At 47.4% G+C, this 22,538-nt stretch overlaps 1 protein-coding gene across 5 annotated transcripts in view; it reads left to right on the top strand.

The window, feature by feature from the left end:
- Window positions 1-18,079, top strand: part of LOC137300753 (divergent protein kinase domain 1B-like) — a 142,060-nt gene extending 123,981 nt beyond the window's left edge. For 2 of the 5 annotated variants that reach the window (XM_067970030.1, XM_067970029.1), the window contains 3 exons: window positions 413-520; window positions 3,736-3,912; window positions 7,746-9,486. In XM_067970030.1, coding sequence (XP_067826131.1) covers window positions 413-520; window positions 3,736-3,912; window positions 7,746-8,558 — 1,098 coding nt within the window. In that variant the 3' untranslated portion in view covers window positions 8,559-9,486. Of the gene's footprint in view, window positions 1-412; window positions 521-3,735; window positions 3,913-7,745; window positions 9,499-18,052 lie in introns of those variants that run through there. The other 3 variants (XM_067970028.1, XM_067970027.1, XM_067970026.1) reach the window with 3 other exon arrangements.
- Window positions 18,080-22,538: the final 4,459 nt, after the last annotated feature.

Below are 22,538 nucleotides of genomic sequence, written 5' to 3'. Positions count from 1 at the left end.
GTGAATCATGAGAAAAAGGTGTTGCTAAAATCCTTTAATTTCACATAACTTACTGTAGCCCTGAGATTCCATTTAAAAGGCTTCCCTCTTAATTGGTTAATTCAATGGAGCAAAGCAACGAAACTTAGCCCCCTAATCTCAGAAATGGGACTGATTCTACTGGTGACTCTTCTCAGACAAACTGCAGGTGAGAAGAGGCAGGAGGGAAAATATCAACTTTAGAAATTATCCTAATCAAGAGAAACTGATAGGATTTTAGGCCCTGATCCCCATCATTGTTCGGATTAAGTTGTGAAAGAAATGGTTCATTCCCTCGTGTGATGTATCAAACATCTGGCATGTTCCTTTTTGTTGATCTGGACAGCAATTATTTAACATACTGTAACCTGCAGAGTTTGACATTTTTTTTCAGTGTGATCGCTATAAGAAAGGAATTATTTCTGGCTCCGCATGCAAGGATCTCTGTGAGGAAAACACACTGCTCTTCCAACAATGTCTGTCATCAAACCCCATGCACCAGGTACTCGATTCGTTGGTGAGACCAAAATCACAGCTTGTACAATAGTTCCCACATCACACTTTAGAGCTGTTCCAGGGACAATGAGGCAGATGTTTAGGTACAGATGCAATAACTGGGTAGCACACAGGCTGTAACCAACATTTACCAAACAAAGTCCCAATTCAGGTTAAACTTGTGGAGTATGAAAGATGAGACTAGGCTTAGAACTTGGGCTTTCCCCAACCCACGTTCAAGATCCAGGGTGGAGCTGTGATGCCATCTCCCAAAACAAAAACTCTCGGAGTAAAATAGGCACCTGAAATTCTGGGCTATGGATTCAAGCTTAGACAAGAAAAGTTGAACACACAGTTAACTTCTTCATTCAGAGGCCGGTGAACAGCCTGTCAAGAGAGGCTAGGAAAGCCGGGGATGTTGATGCAAATAGGAATTTTGGAGGGTGTGAGATAATATGAGGTATGGATTCTGTCACCATTGAGACCAATCCGATAGATATTAGAATTTGGATTTTTTTCAATACTTTTTACTTATGCTCAACATAAAAATCCACTTACATACGCTGCCAAACATTGGGGTCAGCTCTGTTATGAACAATCCAGTAGAGTATTCACTGAAAATATCTGCAGGCTCTAGATCTCTCTTAAACGAACAGAAAAAAACCAAGCTGCCAGACTGTATAGCACAGGCTAAAAACTATGAATTGTGTTCATTAAGAAGTACGATGATACAGAAGCAAAATAGATCAGCGAATTAGACAGCAATACGTTACTGAAATTTTACCAGTACTTTAACTAGTTCTCTCAGTCCAATATAATGAGTTATGTCAGTAACTTAGAGTCCTTTATCAGAATTATAGTTAAGTTTCAGAATTACATAATCATGGATGCTTTGAGTTCAGGTCACTGCTGCAATGTGCAACTAAATGGTGGAATCATGTAAAGTCAAGCAATTGCTAACATTTATTACTAGTCGGCACTATCCTGGAGATAGAGCTGGGAATCAAACATCAGAGCAAAGACACAGGAGATGGTTTGTATGTCATGCTGATTGTCAATAACAAACAGAGTCTGCTCTAAGCAGGAGATGCTATTTCTGACACCGTGTCACCCAGCCACTGTTCAAAAACAAAGCGTATTTTTGATAGTGCATCTATTGGAGGTAACATAGGTAGCTCCTCCCACAGGGTGACCTTACATATATTAACATATCACAAGGCTCAGGTACCTGACCAACCTGAGCATGATGAGGGGCCACAAACAAAAGGCATTCTTCTCGCCCTCCAGTTCCAGGCCGAACCCAGCTTGTGTTTTCTCCTTCACAGAGACAACAGAAATCTCTTGGAAAACAATTAGCAAAACCTCAACATTAGGCATGGCTACAAATTACTGCAATAATAAATAATATTGGATGGTTAATGATGTGCTGCCAGATAGATGTGTTCTATCCTGATCCTGTGCTTCTCAAGACATTAGGATATATCAGGAGGGGGAGATTGTTAAGTATATCTAGAGTTGAATCATGGTAACCATGGCTCTGTTTTGAGTTTCTTAGGGAGTCAGAGAGGAATCTTTTAGAGAATTTTTCTGAAATTGGTTAATTTCCCTGTCCTGAGAGTAGCATTAACAACTTGCATCGATATAGCGCCTTTAATGTAGTAAAACACCCCAAGACGCTTCACAGGAGCAATTACCAATCAAAAATTTAAACCAAGCCACATAGAGATATTAGGACAGGTGACCAAAAGCTTGGTCAAAGAAGAAGGTTTTAAAGAAGAAGAGGTAGAGAGGCGGAGAGATTTAGGGAGGGAATTCCAGAGCTTAGGGCCCAGGCAGCTGAAGGCACGGCCGCCAATGGTGGAGCGATTAAAATCGGGGATGCGCAAGAGGCAAGAATTGGAGAAGTGCAGAGATCCTAGGGCTGGAGGGAGGTTATAGAGATAGGGAGGGGCGAGGCCATGGAGGCATTTGAAAATAAGGATAAGAATTTTAAAATCAAGGCGTCCCTAGACCGGGAGCCAATGTAGATCACGAGCACAAAGGTGATGGGTGAATGGGACTTGGTGCGAGTTAGGATATGGACAGCAGAGTTTTGGATGAACTCAAATTTACAAAGGGTACGAGGTGGGAGGCCGACCAGGAGAGCATTGGAATAGTTGATTCTAGGTGAAAGATTAAGATGACAGAACTTGCATTTATACACCACATATGTCCTCAGGATTTGCCAAAGCTCTTCACAATCAATGAATTATTTTGAAGTGCAGTCAATGTTGTTACATAGGCAAACACAGCAACCAAAGTGTGCAATGCAAGGTCCCATAAACAGCGAATGTGATGAAAGATCTGTGTTTACTGGTGTTAGTTGAAGGATTGCTGAGGTCAGAACACTAAGTTGTCCAGACTTGTCTTTGACTAGTGCCATGGGATCATTCACATCCACCAGGACAGGTAAACAGCAAGGGGTGGTGGGGGGGGGGGTTTGGATCATTGTCTTATGCGAAAGATGTCACTTCTGACAAATTCAATTGTGCTGCACTGAAGTGTCAGCTTAGATTCTGGAGTGGGACTCGAACCCAGGATCTTCTGACTCAGAGGCAAGAGTGCCACTGCCACAAGCACTTTGGGAGAGAGGTACATGAGATTGGATCGTCCAGTGTGTTGGGTGAGCACGGATGGATCTGATGGTCATTTCTTGCCTACATTTTTTGTAAATATGTACCTGCACCATTACTTGTGTACAAGTTTCAGAAAATAACATTTTGGATACAGTATGTGAGTAATTTAAGACATGACGTGATGAGTGTAACAGGCTCGGGAGGGACAGGTGACTTTGGACCTATGGTTCCCAAAGCTCTCCCCCACTCGGGGTTTTCCTTGCCTCATGTCTGGGTCTGTTGTAGACTCATTGATAGAGATCGATTGCTATGATTAGTCAACAATCTATTATCATTGTATCATGTGACTACAAGGATGGTAGAAGGAGAACTAGATGGACCGTGATCTTTTTTTCATCTGGCAATTCCTATGGTCACAGGAGCTGGCATTGAGAAACCCACACTGATCCGATACATACAGAGAGTAGCCTACATGTACCATACTCTATATAGGCTAAAAGACTGTATTAATGAGAAAACGCAAAGGGACGAGCTAGAGAGGAAGTTAAGCACACTGATCAAACAGCTGTAGATCATTGTGTAACTTTGCCCTGTTTTATCCCCACAGGTTTATGGGGGCGTCTGGAGGAATAAGGAAGTCATTATTAAGTGTGGGATAGAGGAAGCCTTCAGAGCAGATCTAAGCCCTGACACTATACCTCGGAGGGAATTAGTGCTGTTTGACAAACCAACCAGGGGCACCTCGATGGATGAGTTCAAGGAGATGCTGCTCACATTCCTGAAGGTTAGTTTAAAAGAATTTCCATCTAAGTGGCTCTGACTCCAGGATTCAAAATCTAATCTGACAGATTGCTCTCTGTCTCACCCACTGCTACTGGCCAGTCTGGTCTGCCATGAACGGGAGCCAATCACTGTGCCTAACAATCTCCAAACCAGGCTCCTGAGAAATCCACATGGGCAGAGTTTTTCTTCATCAGATATGGGATGCACAGAGCCCTCCCACCAAATGCAGAATGCTAGGCACAGGTTGGCAAGATCCACATCTTAGGGAGCTCCAGGCTTGTGCAGGAGTATGATTGGACTTTAACCACCTCAAACCAGGCAGTCTACCAGTAAAGAGCATGGGCAAGTTTCCTGCGGTTTATCCAGCCAGGACCACTCTACATGTTAGAGCATTGGTTTTCTGGAGCTGTGTGGAAAGATCTCTGGCTCCCACTGACCCATTACTAGGCCCCGTTAGCTGATTCATTATGAAATGGCCTGGATTATTGCAGACCTGCCCAGCTGAGGCAGCAAACCACTGGATCGGCCACATAGAGTTGACTCAATTCCATTCTTCCATCGCCAGACGAATCTCGCCATAAGCCCAGAGAGATCCTGCTTCCCTCCACTCAAGGAGCATAGTCACCAGGTATCCATCAGATCAGGCACTCATGGGTTGGAGTTCTCTCGAAGTACAAGGGACTCCTCAGAAGTGAGGATCACACCTCACCCTAAAATGAATGGATGCAGCTTAGCCATCCTCCCAATCACAGCACAGGCACACACCAGACCCCATTAAATGGTGAGTCCAGGAACAGCCGCTCGCCCCTCTGCAACCCAATGATGGTAGGTACCCAACCCTGAATATTACAGCCAGCGTTCTCGTATCCGACCTCCAGATAATTCTATCCAGTAAATGCCATCCCTTTCCCCCTGAATACCTCCCTCCCCTTGAACATAAGAAATAGGAGCAGGAGTAGGCCACATGGCCCCCCGAGCCTGCTCCACTGTTCAATCAGATCATGGCTAATCTTCAACCTCAACTCCACTTTCCTGTCTGATCCCCATATCCCTTGATTCCCCAAGAGTCCAGAAATCTGTCTATCTCAACCATTAATATACTCAACGACTCAGCATCCACAGCCTCCTGGGGAGGAGAATTCCAAAGATTCACAAACCTCTGAGTGAAGAAATTCCTCCTCATCGCAGTCTTAAATAGCCAGCCCCTCATCCTACGACTATGTCCCCTAGTTCCAGACTCTCCAGCCAGGGGAAACAACCTCTCAGCATCTACCCTGTAAAGCCCCCTCAGAATCTTACATGTTTCAATGAGATCACCTCTCATTCTTCTAAACTCCAGAGAGAATAGGCCCATTCTACTCAATCTCTCCTCATAGGACAATCCTCTCATCCCAGGAATCAATCTAGTGAACCATCGCTGCACTGCCTCTAAGGCAAGTATATCCTTCCTTAGATAAGGAGATCAAAACTGTACGCAGTATAGAAAGTACAGGACTGACATAAAAAAGGAAATAAGGAAAGCAAAGAGAGGGCATGAAAAAATATTAGCTAGTAAGATTAAAGAAAACCCAAAGATGTTTTATCAGTGCATTAAGAACAAGAGGATAGCTAAGGAAAAGGCGGGACTTATCAGGGATGATGAGGGTAACTTGTGTGTAGAAGCGGAGGATGTGGGTAGGGTTTTAAATGAATATTTTGTCTCCGTATTCACAAGGGAAAGGGATGATCTGGACGTAGTAGTTAAAGAGGAGAGGTGTGTAATATTGGATAAGGTAAACATAATGAGAGGGGAAGTACTAGAGGGACTGGAATCCTTGAAAGTTGATAAGTCACCAGGGCCGGATGGATTGTTTCCTAGGCTATTGAAGGAAGCCAGGGAGGAAATAGCGGATGCTCTGAGGATCATTTTCCAATCCTCACTGGATACAGGGGAGGTACCGGAGGACTGGAAGACTGCAAACGTAGTACCATTGTTTAAAAAGGGTACGAGGGAAAGGCCGAACAATTATAGGCCGGTCAGTCTTACCTCGGTGGTGGGCAAACTATTAGAATCAATACTGAGAGATAGGATGAACTGTCACTTGGAAAGGCATGGTTTAATCAGGGATAGTCAGCATGGATTTATTCAGGGAAGGTCATGCCTTATAAATCTGATTGAATTCTTTGAGGAAGTGACAAGGAGGATTGATGAGGGTAATGCGTAAATCTACGTGGATTTTTGTGAGGCATTTGACAAGGTCCCACATGGCAGACTGGTCAGAAAGGTAAAAGCCCATGGGATGCAGGGAAATGTGGCGAATTGGATCCAAAATTGGCTCAGTAACAGGAAACAAAGGGTAAAAGTCGATGGATGTCTTTGCGAATGGAAATCCGTTTCCGGTGGTGTGCCACAGGGCTCAGTGTTGGGCCCCTTGCTGTTTGTGGTATATATTAATGATTTGGACTTGAATGTAGGGGGCATGATTGGCAAATTTGCAGACGACACAAAAACTGGCCGTGTAGTTGATAGTGAAGAGGATAGCTGTAGACTCCAAGAAGATATCAATGGGTTGGTGGAGTGGGCGGAAAAGTGCCAAATGGAGTTCAACCCGGAGAAGTGTGAGGTAATGCACTTAGGGAGGGCAAACAGTAAAAGGGAATACGCAGTAAACGGGAATATATTGAGAGGGGTAGAGGAAGTGAGAGACCTTGGAGTGCATGTGCACAGGTCCCTGAAGGTGGCAGTACAGGTAGATAAGGTTGTGAAGAAGGCATACGGAATGCTCTCCGTTATTAGCCCAGGTATAGAATACAAAAGCAGGGATATAATGATGGAACTGTATAAAACGCTGGTAAGGCCACAGCTGGAGAATTGTGCGCAGTTCTGGTCACCATATTACAGGAAGGATGTAATTGCTCTGGAGAGAGTGCAGAGAAGATTTACAAGAATGTTGCCAGGGCTTGAAAATTGCAGCTACAAGGAGAGATTGGATAGGCTGGGGTTGTTTTCCTTGGAGCAGAGGAGGTTGAGGGGAGACTTGATTGAGGTGTATAAAATTATGAGGGGCCTGGATAGAGTAGACAGGAAGTACCTGTTTCCCCTAGCGGAGAGTTCAAGAACTAGAGGACGTAGATTTAAGCTGATTGGCGGAAGGACTAGAGGGGACATGAGGAAAAACTTTTTTACCCAGAGGGTGGTGGGTGTATGGAATTCCCAACCGAATTGATGGTAGAGGCAGGGACCCTCAACTCCTTTTTTAAAAAGTACCTGGACCTGCACCTAAAGTGCTGTAAGCTGCGGGGCTACGGACCGGGTGCTGGAAGGTGGGATTAGAATGGGCGCCTGGTTGTTCTTCGAGTCGGCACGGACACGATGGGCCGAATGGCCCCCTTCCGTGCTGTATCTTTTCTCTGGTTCTATGGTTCTACTCCTGATGAGGTCTCACCAAAGCTCTGTACAATTGTAGTAAGCTCCTACCCCCCTGAACTCCCCCTCCTCCTCAAGCCCTCCTCCCCCTGAACCCCCCCTCCTCCAGCCCAAGAACTGCCCAGTGAGGATTCTGGTTTTGTGTTGCTCTTTCTTGCAGCTGGGCGATGGAGATCAGAAGCTGATTAGCTGAGGGACCTTCCCAGACTCATACAACAGGATTCTAATTTCTGCTAAAGTTCATTCAATGTTCATTATTCTGCATTAAGATTCTTAAATATTCTCCAGTTAGTAACCTCCTATATTGATGTATTCATCCAGATGTTTTATAGAAATGTAAAATTCAGTTTAATGCTGTAAACTGGCCTTAGACTGTAAGTGTCCTAGATTCAGGATTCCATCACTTACAATGCTCTCACTTTTTTCAGTCTAGTCTTGGAGATCAGCGATCACTTGGGAATCTTGTCAGCAGAATAATCAGCATGGCAGATATCAACCAGGACAAGAAGATCTCCTTAGCAGAAGCAAAGTCTATCTGGGCCTTGCTTCAGCTCACTGAGTTTTTATTGATTGTTTCTCTACACGAGAAGGACCACATTCCGAAGCTGCTGGGCTACTGTGGAGACTTGTACATCACTGAGAAGATCCCGTACCACTCACTGTACAGTGTCAAGGTGCCTCGTTTCCTCGAAGCAATTTTGCCCTCAATCGTACATAAAAGCCTGAATCGCTGGTTTGCCCCAGCTTGGCCACATAGAGCAAAAATCACCATTGGCCTGTTGGAATTTGTAGAGGAGATTTTCCACGGCACTTATGGCAGTTTTTACATCTGCGACACCGACCCACGTAACATTGGCTATAATGAGAACTATGATTTTAAAATGGTTAACTTCAGGAAGGTGATGACAGAAATGACTCTTAAAGGATTCTATAAAGGGCGCCATTGTGAACACAACACAGACTGCACACATGGGAAAGATTGCACAGCCACTTGTGACAAACTAGTAAAGCAATGCAACGCTGAACTCATACAACCAAATCTGGCCAAGATTTGTGGCTTATTACAAGAGTATCTGTTGTATGGGGCACCCACAGATTTCAGAGATGAACTACAGAAACACCTCCAGATCTGCAAGACATTGAGCGGTTTGGCGACTCAGATGGAGGTACATCATTCACTGGTGTTAAACAACATCAAAACCCTACTTTGGAAAGAGATCTCAAACACGAAATATTCGTAAAGGGTCAGAGATTCTTTGTACGCAATTGTGTTATATTTGAAGGATCTTGGCTAATGTAATTTATGAATTAGTACCAACTGTGCAAAAACCTCAAGTAAAGTTCTAGGCAAGTAGCTCTAAGTAGTAGTCAGTCAAATTAAAACAACCTTCAGGTATCTTGTCCAACTCAAAGCCTAATATAGTACAAAGGTTGCAAACATTATTAGAGGTGAAATATAGCAATCATATAACAAAAAACATCCCTTTTCACTTGCTTGTCAGTTTTTCCTGGGTATTACAGAACAGTCCCTCTGATATCTGCTTACTGTGTTGCAGACTCAACCATCAAACAGAACCTCGTCCAATGAATGAGACCCAGTAACATCGTCATTCTCCAGAAACAACTTCATCCTCCAGAAACACCTTCATCCTCCAGAAACACCTTCATTCTCCAGAAACACCTTCATTCTCCAGAAACACCTTCATTCTCCAGTTACACCTTCATTCTCCAGAAACACCTTCATCCTCCAGAAACACCTTCATCCTCCAGAAACACCTTCATTCTCCAGAAACACCTTCATCCTCCAGAAACACCTTCATTCTCCAGTTACACCTTCATTCTCCAGAAACACCTTCATCCTCCAGAAACACCTTCATCCTCCAGAAACACCTTCATTCTCCAGAAACACCTTCATCCTCCAGAAACACCTTCATTCTCCAGAAACACCTTCATCCTCCAGAAACACCTTCATCCTCCAGAAACACCTTCATTCTCCAGAAACACCTTCATCCTCCAGAAACACCTTCATCCTCCAGAAACACCTTCATTCTCCAGAAACACCTTCATCCTCCAGAAACACCTTCATCCTCCAGAAACACCTTCATCCTCCAGAAACACCTTCATCCTCCAGAAACACCTTCATCCTCCAGAAACACCTTCATTCTCCAGAAACACCTTCATCCTCCAGAAACACCTTCATCCTCCAGAAACACCTTCATTCTCCAGAAACACCTTCATCCTCCAGAAACACCTTCATTCTCCAGAAACACCTTCATTCTCCAGAAACACCTTCATCCTCCAGAAACACCTTCATCCTCCAGAAACACCTTCATCCTCCAGAAACACCTTCATCCTCCAGAAACACCTTCATCCTCCAGAAACACCTTCATCCTCCAGAAACACCTTCATCCTCCAGAAACACCTTCATCCTCCAGAAACACCTTCATTCTCCAGAAACACCTTCATCCTCCAGAAACACCTTCATTCTCCAGAAACACCTTCATTCTCCAGTTACACCTTCATTCTCCAGAAACACCTTCATTCTCCAGAAACACCTTCATTCTCCAGAAACACCTTCATCCTCCAGAAACACCTTCATTCTCCAGAAACACCTTCATCCTCCAGAAACACCTTCATCCTCCAGAAACACCTTCATTCTCCAGAAACACCTTCATCCTCCAGAAACACCTTCATCCTCCAGAAACACCTTCATCCTCCAGAAACACCTTCATCCTCCAGAAACACCTTCATCCTCCAGAAACACCTTCATCCTCCAGAAACACCTTCATCCTCCAGAAACACCTTCATCCTCCAGAAACACCTTCATCCTCCAGTTACACTCTCATCCTCCAGAAACACCTTCATTCTCCAGTTACACCTTCATTCTCCAGAAACACCTTCATTCTCCAGAAACACCTTCATTCTCCAGAAACAACTTCATCCTCCAGAAACACCTTCATTCTCCAGAAACACCTTCATTCTCCAGAAACACCTTCATCCTCCAGAAACACCTTCATCCTCCAGAAACACCTTCATTCTCCAGAAACACCTTCATCCTCCAGAAACACCTTCATCCTCCAGAAACACCTTCATCCTCCAGTTACACCTTCATCCTCCAGAAACACCTTCATCCTCCAGAAACACCTTCATTCTCCAGAAACACCTTCATCCTCCAGAAACACCTTCATCCTCCAGAAACACCTTCATCCTCCAGAAACACCTTCATCCTCCAGAAACACCTTCATCCTCCAGTTACACCTTCATCCTCCAGAAACACCTTCATCCTCCAGAAACACCTTCATCCTCCAGAAACACCTTCATCCTCCAGAAACACCTTCATTCTCCAGAAACACCTTCATTCTCCAGAAACACCTTCATTCTCCAGAAACACCTTCATCCTCCAGAAACACCTTCATCCTCCAGAAACACCTTCATTCTCCAGAAACACCTTCATCCTCCAGAAACACCTTCATCCTCCAGAAACACCTTCATCCTCCAGAAACACCTTCATCCTCCAGAAACACCTTCATCCTCCAGAAACACCTTCATCCTCCAGAAACACCTTCATCCTCCAGAAACACCTTCATCCTCCAGAAACACCTTCATCCTCCAGAAACACCTTCATTCTCCAGAAACACCTTCATTCTCCAGAAACACCTTCATCCTCCAGAAACACCTTCATTCTCCAGAAACACCTTCATTCTCCAGAAACACCTTCATCCTCCAGAAACACCTTCATCCTCCAGAAACACCTTCATCCTCCAGAAACACCTTCATTCTCCAGAAACACCTTCATCCTCCAGAAACACCTTCATTCTCCAGAAACACCTTCATCCTCCAGAAACACCTTCATTCTCCAGAAACACCTTCATTCTCCAGAAACACCTTCATCCTCCAGAAACACCTTCATTCTCCAGAAACACCTTCATCCTCCAGAAACACCTTCATTCTCCAGAAACACCTTCATCCTCCAGTTACACTCTCATTCTCCAGTAACTCCTGGATGTTACAAATTTTTAGGGGATGCCAGAGCGTGCAGGACTGGAAAAAATCATCACTCCATGTCGGCGATCGCAAAATGCAAACAATCGCCTCCTACGCACTGACGCTTACCCCCCGACCTCTCCTACACCCCCCGACCTCTCCTACACCCCCCGACCTCTCCTACACCCCCCCGACCTCTCCTACACCCCCCCGACCTCTCCTACACCCCCGACCTCTGACGCCTACACCCCCCGACCTCTCCTACACCCCCCCGACCTCTCCTACACCCCCCGACCTCTCCTACATCCCCTGACCTCTGACGCTTACACCCCTCTCCTACACCCCCCGACCTCTCCTACACCCCCCCGACCTCTCCTACACCCCCCCGACCTCTCCTACACCCCCCGACCTCTCCTACACCCCCCGACCTCTCCTACACCCCCCGACCTCTCCTACACCCCCCGACCTCTCCTACACCCCCCGACCTCTCCTACACCCCCCGACCTCTCCTACACCCCCCCGACCTCTCCTACACCCCCCGACCTCTCCTACACCCCCCGACCTCTCCTACACCCCCCGACCTCTCCTACACTGTTTCCTACACCTCTCCTACACTCTCTCTCTTACACCCCTGAATCAATCGCTTTCTTCTAATTGATTGCAGTTCCCTCCTTAAGCCCCCATCACTAGCTGCCTCTATATTCTCCCTGGACAATCTGTTCCACACTTTCACTACTAACTGTGAAGTAGTTACATTGAAACTATCTGTTCATGTTCAATCTTCCAAGCTTCGGTCCATGTCCCAGTTCCAATGTTTGTGGGTATGTCATTTTTCAGACTGTTCTTGAATATAGAATCATAGAAAGGTTACAGAATGGAAGGAGGCCATTCGGCCCATTGAGTCCGTGCCGGGCCCATGCAAAAGCAATCCAGCTAGTCCCACTCCCCCGCCCTTTCCCCATAGCCCTGCAAATTTCTTCCTTTCAAGTACTTATCCAGTTCCCCTTTGAAGGCCATGATTGAATCTGCCTCCACCACCCCCTCGGGCAGTGCATTCCAAATCCTAACCACTTGCCGTGTAAAAAAAAGTTTTTCCTCATGTCACCTTTGGTCCCAGTATGGAACACTTCCTGCTGACTAACCAAGTCCAAACTCCCACAATCGAGGTTGAACTTTGTCCTGCTGAGCTGGGTTTCAAATGCCATTTATTGAGATTCTGCTTTACAAAATGAGAATCCACCTTTACAATCAGACCTCAGAATAGATCCTCTTGGACAATATGGGAAATACCATTTTAGTTTAAATCTTCTCTTGGACAAGTTCTCCCTCAGAACACAGAACTTAGTCTGTGAGTGACTACACATTAACATCCTTTAAACAAAGGGAAAAAATACAAAGAATTCAACAAACCATCTCAAAGGGAACCACAAATATTTATATATTAACCAATCTCCTATGGCACTGCTCATTGAATCAGAAGATACAGTTAATATTCTATTGGCGTAAAACAGTGTGACAGAAAGTATTACAGGAAACTTGACATCTGCACAATCGGCAGGACGTAGATCATCGAATCATACCATACAGCCCATCATTGCTTGCTCTTTGAAAGAGCTATCCAATAGCTAGACAAGCTTTCAACAGGATAAAGTAAACCCAAAATATTCCTTTCAGATACACCATGCAGTGCAGGGATGTAAAGGACACATTTAAGACGGAAAGTATTTCTCTTCAGGGAATGATCCACAGTTGGAGCAGGCAGGCAGGATTGGGTGATTAAGGCCAGGTTACTGGGCCTGTTAAAAAACAACTAGATGCTGTCCAGGGTCAGTGGGGATGGTTTCCAGGGTCAGTGGGGACGGTTTCCTGGGTCGGGGGGGACGGTTTCCAGGGTCGGGGGGGACGGTTTCCTGGGTCGGGGGGGACGGTTTCCTGGGTCGGGGGGGACGGTTTCCTGGGTCGGGGGGGACGGTTTCCTGGGTCGGGGGGGACGGTTTCCAGGGTCAGTGGGGACGGTTTCCTGGGTCAGTGGGGATGCTGTCCAGGGTCAGTGGGGATGGTTTCCTGGGTCAGTGGGGATGCTGTCCAGGGTCAGTGGGGATGGTTTCCTGGGTCGGTGGGGATGCTGTCCAGGGTCAGTGGGGATGGTTTCCTGGGTCGGTGGGGATGCTGTCCAGGGTCAGTGGGGATGGTTTCCTGGGTCGGCGGGGACGGTTTCCTGGGTCGGGGGGGACAGTTTCCAGGGTCGGGGGGGACGGTTTCCTGGGTCGGGGGGGGGCGGTTTCCAGGGTCGGGGGGGACGGTTTCCTGGGTCGGGGGGGACGGTTTCCTGGGTCGGGGGGGACGGTTTCCTGGGTCGGGGGGGACGGTTTCCAGGGTCGGGGGGGACGGTTTCCTGGGTCGGCGGGGACGCTGTCCAGGGTCGGCGGGGACGGTTTCCTGGGTCGGCGGGGACGGTTTCCTGGGTCGGCGGGGACGGTTTCCTGGGTCGGCGGGGACGGTTTCCTGGGTCGGGGGGGACGGTTTCCTGGGTCGGCGGGGTCGGTTTCCTGGGTCGGCGGGGACGGTTTCCTGGGTCGGGGGGGACGGTTTCCTGGGTCGGGGGGGACGGTTTCCTGGGTCGGGGGGGACGGTTTCCTGGGTCGGGGGGGACGGTTTCCTGGGTCGGGGGGGACGGTTTCCTGGGTCGGCGGGGACGGTTTCCTGGGTCGGCGGGGACGGTTTCCTGGGTCGGGGGGGACGGTTTCCTGGGTCGGGGGGGACGGTTTCCTGGGTCGGCGGGGACGGTTTCCTGGGTCGGCGGGGACGGTTTCCTGGGTCGGGGGGGACGGTTTCCTGGAAGGATGAAATCCAACAGCCTGATGGGCTGTGAACAAGTCTGATTAAACAACACACTTACACCTTTACACAGCATGACCCCGGAAGATGGTGGCCTGATGGGCTCAGCTCATCTCCCCCATCCCGGTTCATCTCCTCATGCCAGATTTATTTAATATAAATGTTATTTCTGGTGCCACTGCTATATTCCTGGTTTGTCTCAACCCCACAGGTGTTTCACGTTTCCATTAGTTGTAAAATGTGCTGCAATAAAGTGAGTTTACAGGAATGGGACAGAGTGTATATGTCGCATCCTTTAATGAAAAAGCTGCAGTTATATTACTCCAGTTAGCTCCTCCTCTCTGGGTATCCCTGAGTGCAACAAAGATCTCTCCCAACACATCACTGCCAACTTTAACTGGTGTAAATGGGCAAGTTCTACCGACGATGGGGCAGGTGCAGTTAGTCTTTCATAATCAAGGCATCGCAGCCCTGCTCCAGTATCACCCAATAACTCCAAGCTCGCCCTCCTGTGAACAGTATTGAAACAGGCCATTCGCAACCCCAGTGATCAGGGGGGGAGATAATTATTTTTTCCTTTATTCATTCTGGGGATGTGGGCGTCGCTGGCAAGGCCGGCATTTATTGCCCATCCCTAATTGCCCTCGAGAAGGTGGTGGTGAGCCGCCTTCTTGAACCGCTGCAGTCCGTGTGGTGAAGGTTCTCCCACAGTGCTGTTAGGAAGGGAGTTCCAGGATTTTGACCCAGTGACGATGAAGGAACGGCGATATATTTCCAAGTCGGGATGGTGTGTGACTTGGAGGGGAACGTGCAGGTGGTGTTGTTCCCATGTGCCTGCTGCTCTTGTCCTTCTAAATGGTAGAGGTCGCGGGTTTGGGAGGTGCTGTCGAAGAAGCCTTGGCGAGTTGCTGCAGTGCATCCTGTGGATGGTACACACTGCAGCCACAGTGCGCCGGTGGTGAAGGGAGTGAATGTTTAGGGTGATGGATGGGGTGCCAATCAAGCAGGCTGCTTTATCTTGGATGGTGTCGAGCTTCGTGAGTGTTGTTGGAGCTTCACTTATCCAAGCAAGTGGAGAGTATTCCATCACACTGCTGACTTATGCCTTGTAGATGGTGGAAAGGCTTTGGGGAGTCAGGAGGTGAGTCACTCGCCGCAGAATACCCAGCCTCTGACCTGCTCTCGTAGCCACAGTATTTATATGGCTGGTCCAGTTCAGTTTCTGGTCAATGGTGACCCCCAGGATGTTGATGGTGGGGGATTCGGCGATGGTAATGCCGTTGAATGTCAAGGGGAGGTGGTTAGACTCTCTCTTGTTGGAGATGGTCATTGCCTGGCACTTATCTGGCGCGAATGTTACTTGCCACTTATGAGCCCAAGCCTGGATGTTGTCCAGGTCTTGCTGCATGCGGGCTCGGACTGCTTCATTATTTGAGGGGTTGCGAATGGAACTGAACACTGTGCAGTCATCAGCGAACATCCCCATTTCTGACCTTATAATGGAGGGAAGGTCATTGATGAAGCAGCTGAGGATGGTTGGGCCTAGGACACTGCCCTGAGGAACTCCTGCAGCAATGCCCTGGGGCTGAGATGATTGGCCTCCAACAACCACTACCATCTTCCTTTGTGCTAGGTATGACTCCAGCCACAGGAGAGTTTTCCCCCTGATTCCCATTGACTTCAATTTTACTAGGGCTCCTTGGTGCCACACTCGGTCAAATGCTGCCTTGATGTCAAGGGCAGTCACTCTCACCTCACCTCTGGAATTCAGCTCTTTTGTCCATGTTTGGACCAAGGCTGTAATGAGGTCTGGAGCCGAGTGGTCCTGGCGGAACCCAAACTGAGCATCGGTGAGCAGGTTATTGGTGAGTAAGTGCCGCCTGATAGCACTGTCGACGACACCTTCCATCACTTTGCTGATGATTGAGAGTAGACTGATGGGGCGGTAATTGGCCGGATTGGATTTGTCCTGCTTTTTGTGGACAGGACATACCTGGGCAATTTTCCACATTGTCGGGTAGATGCCAGTGTTGTAGCTGTACTGGAACAGTTTGGCTAGAGGCGCAGCTAGTTCTGGAGCACAAGTCTTCAGCACTACAGCCGGGATGTTGTCGGGGCCCATAGCCTTTGCTGTATCCAGTGCACTCAGCCGTTTCTTGATATCACGTGGAGTGAATCGAATTGGCTGAAGACTGGCTTCTGTGATGGTGGGGATATCGGGAGGAGGCCGAGATGGATCATCCACTCGGTACTTCTGGCTGAAGATGGTTGCAAATGCTTCAGCCTTGTCTTTTGCACTCACGTGCTGGACTCCGCCATCATTGAGGATGGGGATGTTTGCAGAGCCTCCTCCTCCCGTCAGTTGTTTAATTGTCCACCACCATTCACGACGATGTGGCAGGACTGCAGAGCTTTGATCTGATCCGTTGGTTGTGGAATCGCTTAATAAACTAATCAAACTCAGAGAGGATAAAATCTCTGGTCCAGATAGATTTCATCAGCGAATATTAAAAGAAGTTGGGGAGGAGATAACAGAGGCACTGTTACATGTATATAAAAATTCATTAGAAATGGGAATGGTGCCAGAGGACTGGCGGACAGCTAATGTGATTCCTATAATAAAATAGGGAGATAAAACCAGTCTGTGAAACTACAGACCAGTTAGCTTAACAGGGGTGGTAGGAAAGATAATGGAGGCCACATACTGCTTGGATAATAAGAGTCTAAATGGGGTCGAGGAGCAGAGGGATCTGGGGGTACAGATACACAAATCACTAAAAGTAGTGACACAGGTTATTAAGGCCATAAAAAGGCAAATCAAACACTGGGGTTCATTTCCAGAGGGATAGAATTGGAACACAGAGAAGTTATGATAAACTTGTATAGAACCTTGGTTAGACCACATTTGGAGTACTGTGACCAGTTCTGGACTCCATATTATAAAAAGGCTATGCATACTTTGGAGAAGGTGCAAAAAAGATATCACGGATGATACCAGAACTGAGAGGATATACTTATCAGGAAAGGCTGAACAGGCTGGGACTCTTTTCTCTAGAAAAGAGAAGGCTGAGGGGTGACCTGATAGAGGTCTTTAAGATAGTGATAGGATAGACGTAGAGAAAATGTTTCTACTTGTGGGGGAGACCAAAACTAGAGGTCATAAATATAAAATAGTCACTAATAAATCCAATAGGTAATTCAGGAGAAACTTCTTTACCCAGAGAGTGGTGAGAATGTGGAACTCGCTCCCACATGGAGTAGTTAAGGTGAATAGTGTAGATGCATTTAAGGGAAAGCTGGATAAACATGAGGGAGAAAGGAATAGAAGGATATGCTGATAGGGTGAGATGAAATAGGGAGGGAGGAGGCTCGTGTGGAGCATAAACGCCGGCATAGACCAGTTGGGCCGAATGGCCTGTTTCTGTGCTGTAGTTTCGATGTAATCACCACCACCTTCTCAAGGGCAATTAGGGATGGGCAATAAATGCTGGCCTCGCCAGCGACGCCCACATCCCATGAACAAATAATTTTTTAAAATTTGATGTACTGAAACAGGGCGTTCACAGTGATAGTGAACAGTATTGAAACAGTGAGTTCACAGCGATAGTGAACAATATTGAAACAGTGAGTTCACAGCGATAGTGAACAGTATTGACACAGTGGGGGGAATTTTAACCCCAAGAACGGGTGGGTTGGGGGGTGTGTGTGAAGTCAAAATGACAGAAGTTGGAAGTGGTACCCCATCCTGACTCCAACGCATCCACTTCCAGGTTTAACCCAGGCGCGTTAGGACGTACACACACAGAAACCCAGAAATCCTGTCCCCATTTAAATCCGCCGGAACAATCGTTAGAGGGCAATGTAGATAATTGAAGCACTTCAGGTTCTTAATTTTTTGTTCTTTCTGCAACAGAAATGGATTTAACTTCTGCACATGTCTCCCGTGGCTTCTGAAAAACATCATTGAAACGGAGGCAAGTTGCAGCAGAAGCTCATTTGGATCTTTAAACCTGTAATTGACACAGCTCAATAAAAGGTCAGCGATTGGCAGCTGGGCACTCAGTTCTCTCAGACAATCCTTTGGCTGCCTGCAAAAGCTCAGATTGAGTTGCCAATTTGTCGCTGATATCTGCACGTTCCTTCATGCAGAGCTGCTCCCGTCTAGGCTGGTGGCCATGCATTGCCTGTTGCACTGAAAGTAACCACAGCTCTGAATTTCTTTGCCTCTGGATCCTACCAGGGCGCCACCGGTGACATCACCAGGGTCTCTCAGTCGTCTGCACGTAAGTATATACGACAGGTCACAGAAGGCTTGTTTGCCAGGCCATCCGACTATGTCAACTTCTCCCATGATGACATCAGCCAGACTGAGCAAGCAGTGGGTTTGAACTCTCTGGCTGGCTTCCCACGGGTGGAGGGCGCAATTGATTGCACACACGTAGCAAACCCATGACCTGCACATGAGCCAAGACTGTTCATCAACCGAAAGGGATATCACTCCATCAATGCACAGATGGTGTGCGACCACCGGAAGAGCTTTCTGTCGGTGTGCACCAGATTCCCTGGCATCTGTCATGATGCCTTCAACTTGCGCTGGTCAAACATTCCAGACAAGAGACAGACTTAAGGGCTGGCTCGTTGGAGACAAGGGCTTCCCCTGCAAACATGAATCATGACACCTGTGAGGAACCTCACTAACGAGGCACAAGAACGATACAACCAGAGCCACGTGGCCCACCAGGTGTGTCACCAAGCAAGCCATAGGCATGTTGAAGATGCCTCGGCAGGTCTGGGGGAGCTCCTCAGTACTTGCCAGCGAGGGGCTCCGAGATAATCTTGCACATCATTGTGCTGCAGAGAGGTTTACAGGTGGTCGAGGACGACAATCATCCTCTGTCGGTGGCAACATTGAGGAAGAGGATGAGGAGGACTATGGCAATGGTGCAAGCATCGCTAGACCAGCCGTGCACATTGCTGCCTGGGATGCCCTCATCTCTCAGAGGTTCTCATTATGAGACATTCCAAAAATAAAGATGTTAGACATACTCAGGCCACCTGGCAAAATCATCACCACGAGCACCAAACCCCCCCTCCCTTTACATAAAACTGTCCTTCAGCCATGCATACACCTATTGCAGAGCTGCTCGATGGGTGTCGCCATCTATTGGCATTGATCGTGAAGCAAATGAACGGTCCACTTGAAAATCTAGAAGCAATAATTTGGAAGACTTGGAAGTAGTGATAATGAATACATTTTATGGGCCAACATAAAAAGAAATATAAATTACAACATAACATTTCTTCAGACATCCTTGTGCATACTCCTTGGTGAATTACAATTGCTTAAACTTACGTTTCCTACTGCTTCTATGTAGTGCATCCCCTGTGGCTTCAGCAGAGGTAGTGGCAGGTTGCTCAGATCCCTGCCCTGACTGCTGAGATGCTCTGGGCCTACACCCTCTGGGTTTTGGAGCCTGTGAGGGCCCCGCCAAAGAATGCTCCACCTGCACCTGTGCAAGGGCAGACTCAGCCACTTGGAGAGGAGGCAGCATTGTGGGTACTGGTTGGGGGGTGGCGAGGGGCAACGGGTGAGACATGGGAGCGCTTTGAGTGGACTTTTCACTTCCATGTCCCCTTTCGCCATCATCCCTCTCCCGGGCCAGGGCCAGATCACTCCCACCACCCTGCTGGGGAGAAGCTTGGTTCAAATCAGTGACACCCTGCAAGGCCACGGATAAGGTAGCTGTCATAGAATCACAGAGTGTTAAGGCACAGAAGGAGGCCATTCGGCCCATCGTGCCTGTGCCGGCCGAAAATGAGCCACCCAGCCTAATCCCACTTTCCAGCTCTTGGTCCGTAGCCCTGTGGGTTACAGCACTTCAGGTGCACATCCAGGTACTTTTTTAAATGAGTTGAGGGTTTCTGCCTCTCCCACCCTCTCAGGCAGTGAGATCCAGACCCCACCACCCTCTGGGTGAAAAACTTTCTCCTCAGCTCCCCTCTAATCCTTCTACAAATTACTTTAAATCTATGCCCCTTGGTCACTGAGCCCACTGCTAAGGGAAATAGGTCCTTCCTATCCACTCTATCTGGGCCCGTCATAATTTTATGCACCTCAATTAAATCTTCCATCAGCCTCCTTTGTTCCAAAGAAAATAACCCCAGCCTTTCCAATCTTCTCTCATGGCAACATCCTCGTAAATCTCCTCTGTACCCTCTCCAGTGCAATCACATCTTTCCTGTAATGTGGTGACCGGAACTGTGTGCAGTACTCAAACTGTGGCCTAACCAGTGTTTTATACAGTTCCAGCATAACCTCCCTGCTCTTATATTCGATGCCTCGGCTAATAAAGGAAAGTATCCCATATACCTTCTTAACCACCTTATCTACCTGTCCTGCTACCTTCAGGGATCTGTGGACATGCACTCCAAGGTCCCTCACTTCCTCTACACCTCTCAGTATCCTCCCATTTATTGTGTATTCTCTTGCCTTGTTTGCCCTCCCCAAATGCATTACCTCACACTTCTCTGGATCGAATTCTATTTGCCACTTTTCTGCCACCTGACCAGTCGTAGAATAGGATCATAGAAAGGTTACAGCACGGAAGGAGGTTATTCGGCCCATCGAGTCCGTGCCAGCTCTCTGCAACAACAATCCAGCTAGTCCCAATCCCCCGTCCTTGCCTCGTAGCCCTTCAAATTTTTTACTTGCAAGTACTTATCCAGTTCCCTTTTGAAGGCCATGATTGAATCTGCCTCCACCACCCCCTCGGGCAGTGCATTCCAGATCCTAACCACTCGCTGTGTAAAAAAAGTTTTTCCTCATGTCACCTTTGGTTCTTTTGCCAATCACCTTAAATCTGTGTCCTCTGGTTCTTGACCCTTCCGCCAATGGGAACAGTTTCTCTCTATCTACTCTGTCTAGACCCTTCATGATTTTGAACACCTCGATCAAATCTCCTCTCAACCTCCTCTGCTCCATGATGTGGAGATGCCGGTGATGGACTGGGGTTGACAATTGTAAACAATTTTACAACACCAAGTTATAGTCCAACAATTTTATTTTAAAATTCACAAGCTTTCGGAGGCTTCCTCCTTCCTGAGGACATTCACCTGAGGTCGGCTTTGATTTAAATTCACTCGCTGACAAAATAGAACTTTAACAGTTAACCAAACGTGTGGTCCGTGTGATCTGGACTGAGGGAGACGGAGAGGAATTTTCCACAGGTTCCCCCCCTCCCCCACCTTATTGGCCCTCGGTATTTCTCTGCTTTCTAGCCTCTCTGGTGATTACACGGCTGATCACCTCCTTCCTGAGACATTCACCTGAGGAAGGAGGAAGCCTCCAAAAGCTTGTGAATTTTAAAATAAAATTGTTGGACTATAACTTGGTGTTGTAAAATTGTTTACAATTTTCTGTTCCAAGGAGAACAATCCCAGCTTCTCCAGTCTATCCACATAACTGAAGTCCTTCATCCCTGGAATCATTCTAGTAAATCTCTTCTGCACCCTCTCTAAGGCCTTCACATCTTTCCTAAAGTGCGGTGCGCAGAACTCATAAGAACATAAGAAATAGGAGCAGGAGTAGGCCATTCGGCCCCTCGAGCCTGCTCCGCCATTCAATAAGATCATGGCTGATCTTTGACCTCAACTCCACTTTCCCCCAGATCCCTCTGCTCCTCTATCCCATTTAGACTCTTATTGTCCAAGCAGTATGTGGCTCCTTTATTCTTCCTACCAAAATGCACCACCTCACACTGATCTATATTGAAATTCATTTGCCAATCACACGCCCATTCTGCAAGATTATTAATGTCTTCCTGTATGTAGTCGGCACCTCCCCCCAAACCCTGCAGCCGTGTAATCACCAGAGAGGCTAGAAAGCAGAGAAATACCCAGGGCCAATAAGGTGGGGGAGGGGGGGAACCTGTGGAAAATTCCTCTCCGCCTCCCTCAGTCCAGATCACACGGACCACAGGTTTGGTTAACTGTTAAAGTTCTATTTTGTCAGCGAGTGAATTTGAATCAAAGCCGACCTATGGGGCACACGTACAGAATATTAAAAAATATCCAGCCCACTTTATTGGGGTTGTTAACAAGCCCCCAGACCTGGTTCAGTCCTGAGTGCGATTAACAGCGGGAATAAGGACCGAATTAAAACCAGAGTGGACTCGCTGGTGTCTCAGCAAAAGGGGTGGGAACAGTGAATCCCTTCCCACACGGGGAGCACTCAACACAACACAACGCAATACTCCAGCTGTGGCCTAACCAGTGTTTTATAAAGGTTCATCATGACTTCCGTACTTCTGATTGATGTTCAGTCCTCTCACCCCCTTCCCTCCCACCCCCCCTTTCCCCTCCCCTGTGAGAAGCAGCATTCAAAAGACAGGGACTGCTAA

The sequence above is a fragment of the Heptranchias perlo genome, chromosome 31 (assembly GCF_035084215.1).
Source record: "Heptranchias perlo isolate sHepPer1 chromosome 31, sHepPer1.hap1, whole genome shotgun sequence".
NCBI lineage: Eukaryota > Metazoa > Chordata > Chondrichthyes > Hexanchiformes > Hexanchidae > Heptranchias > Heptranchias perlo.
Note: the sequence above shows the minus strand (reverse complement) of the source record. Positions and strands in the feature narration are given on the sequence as shown.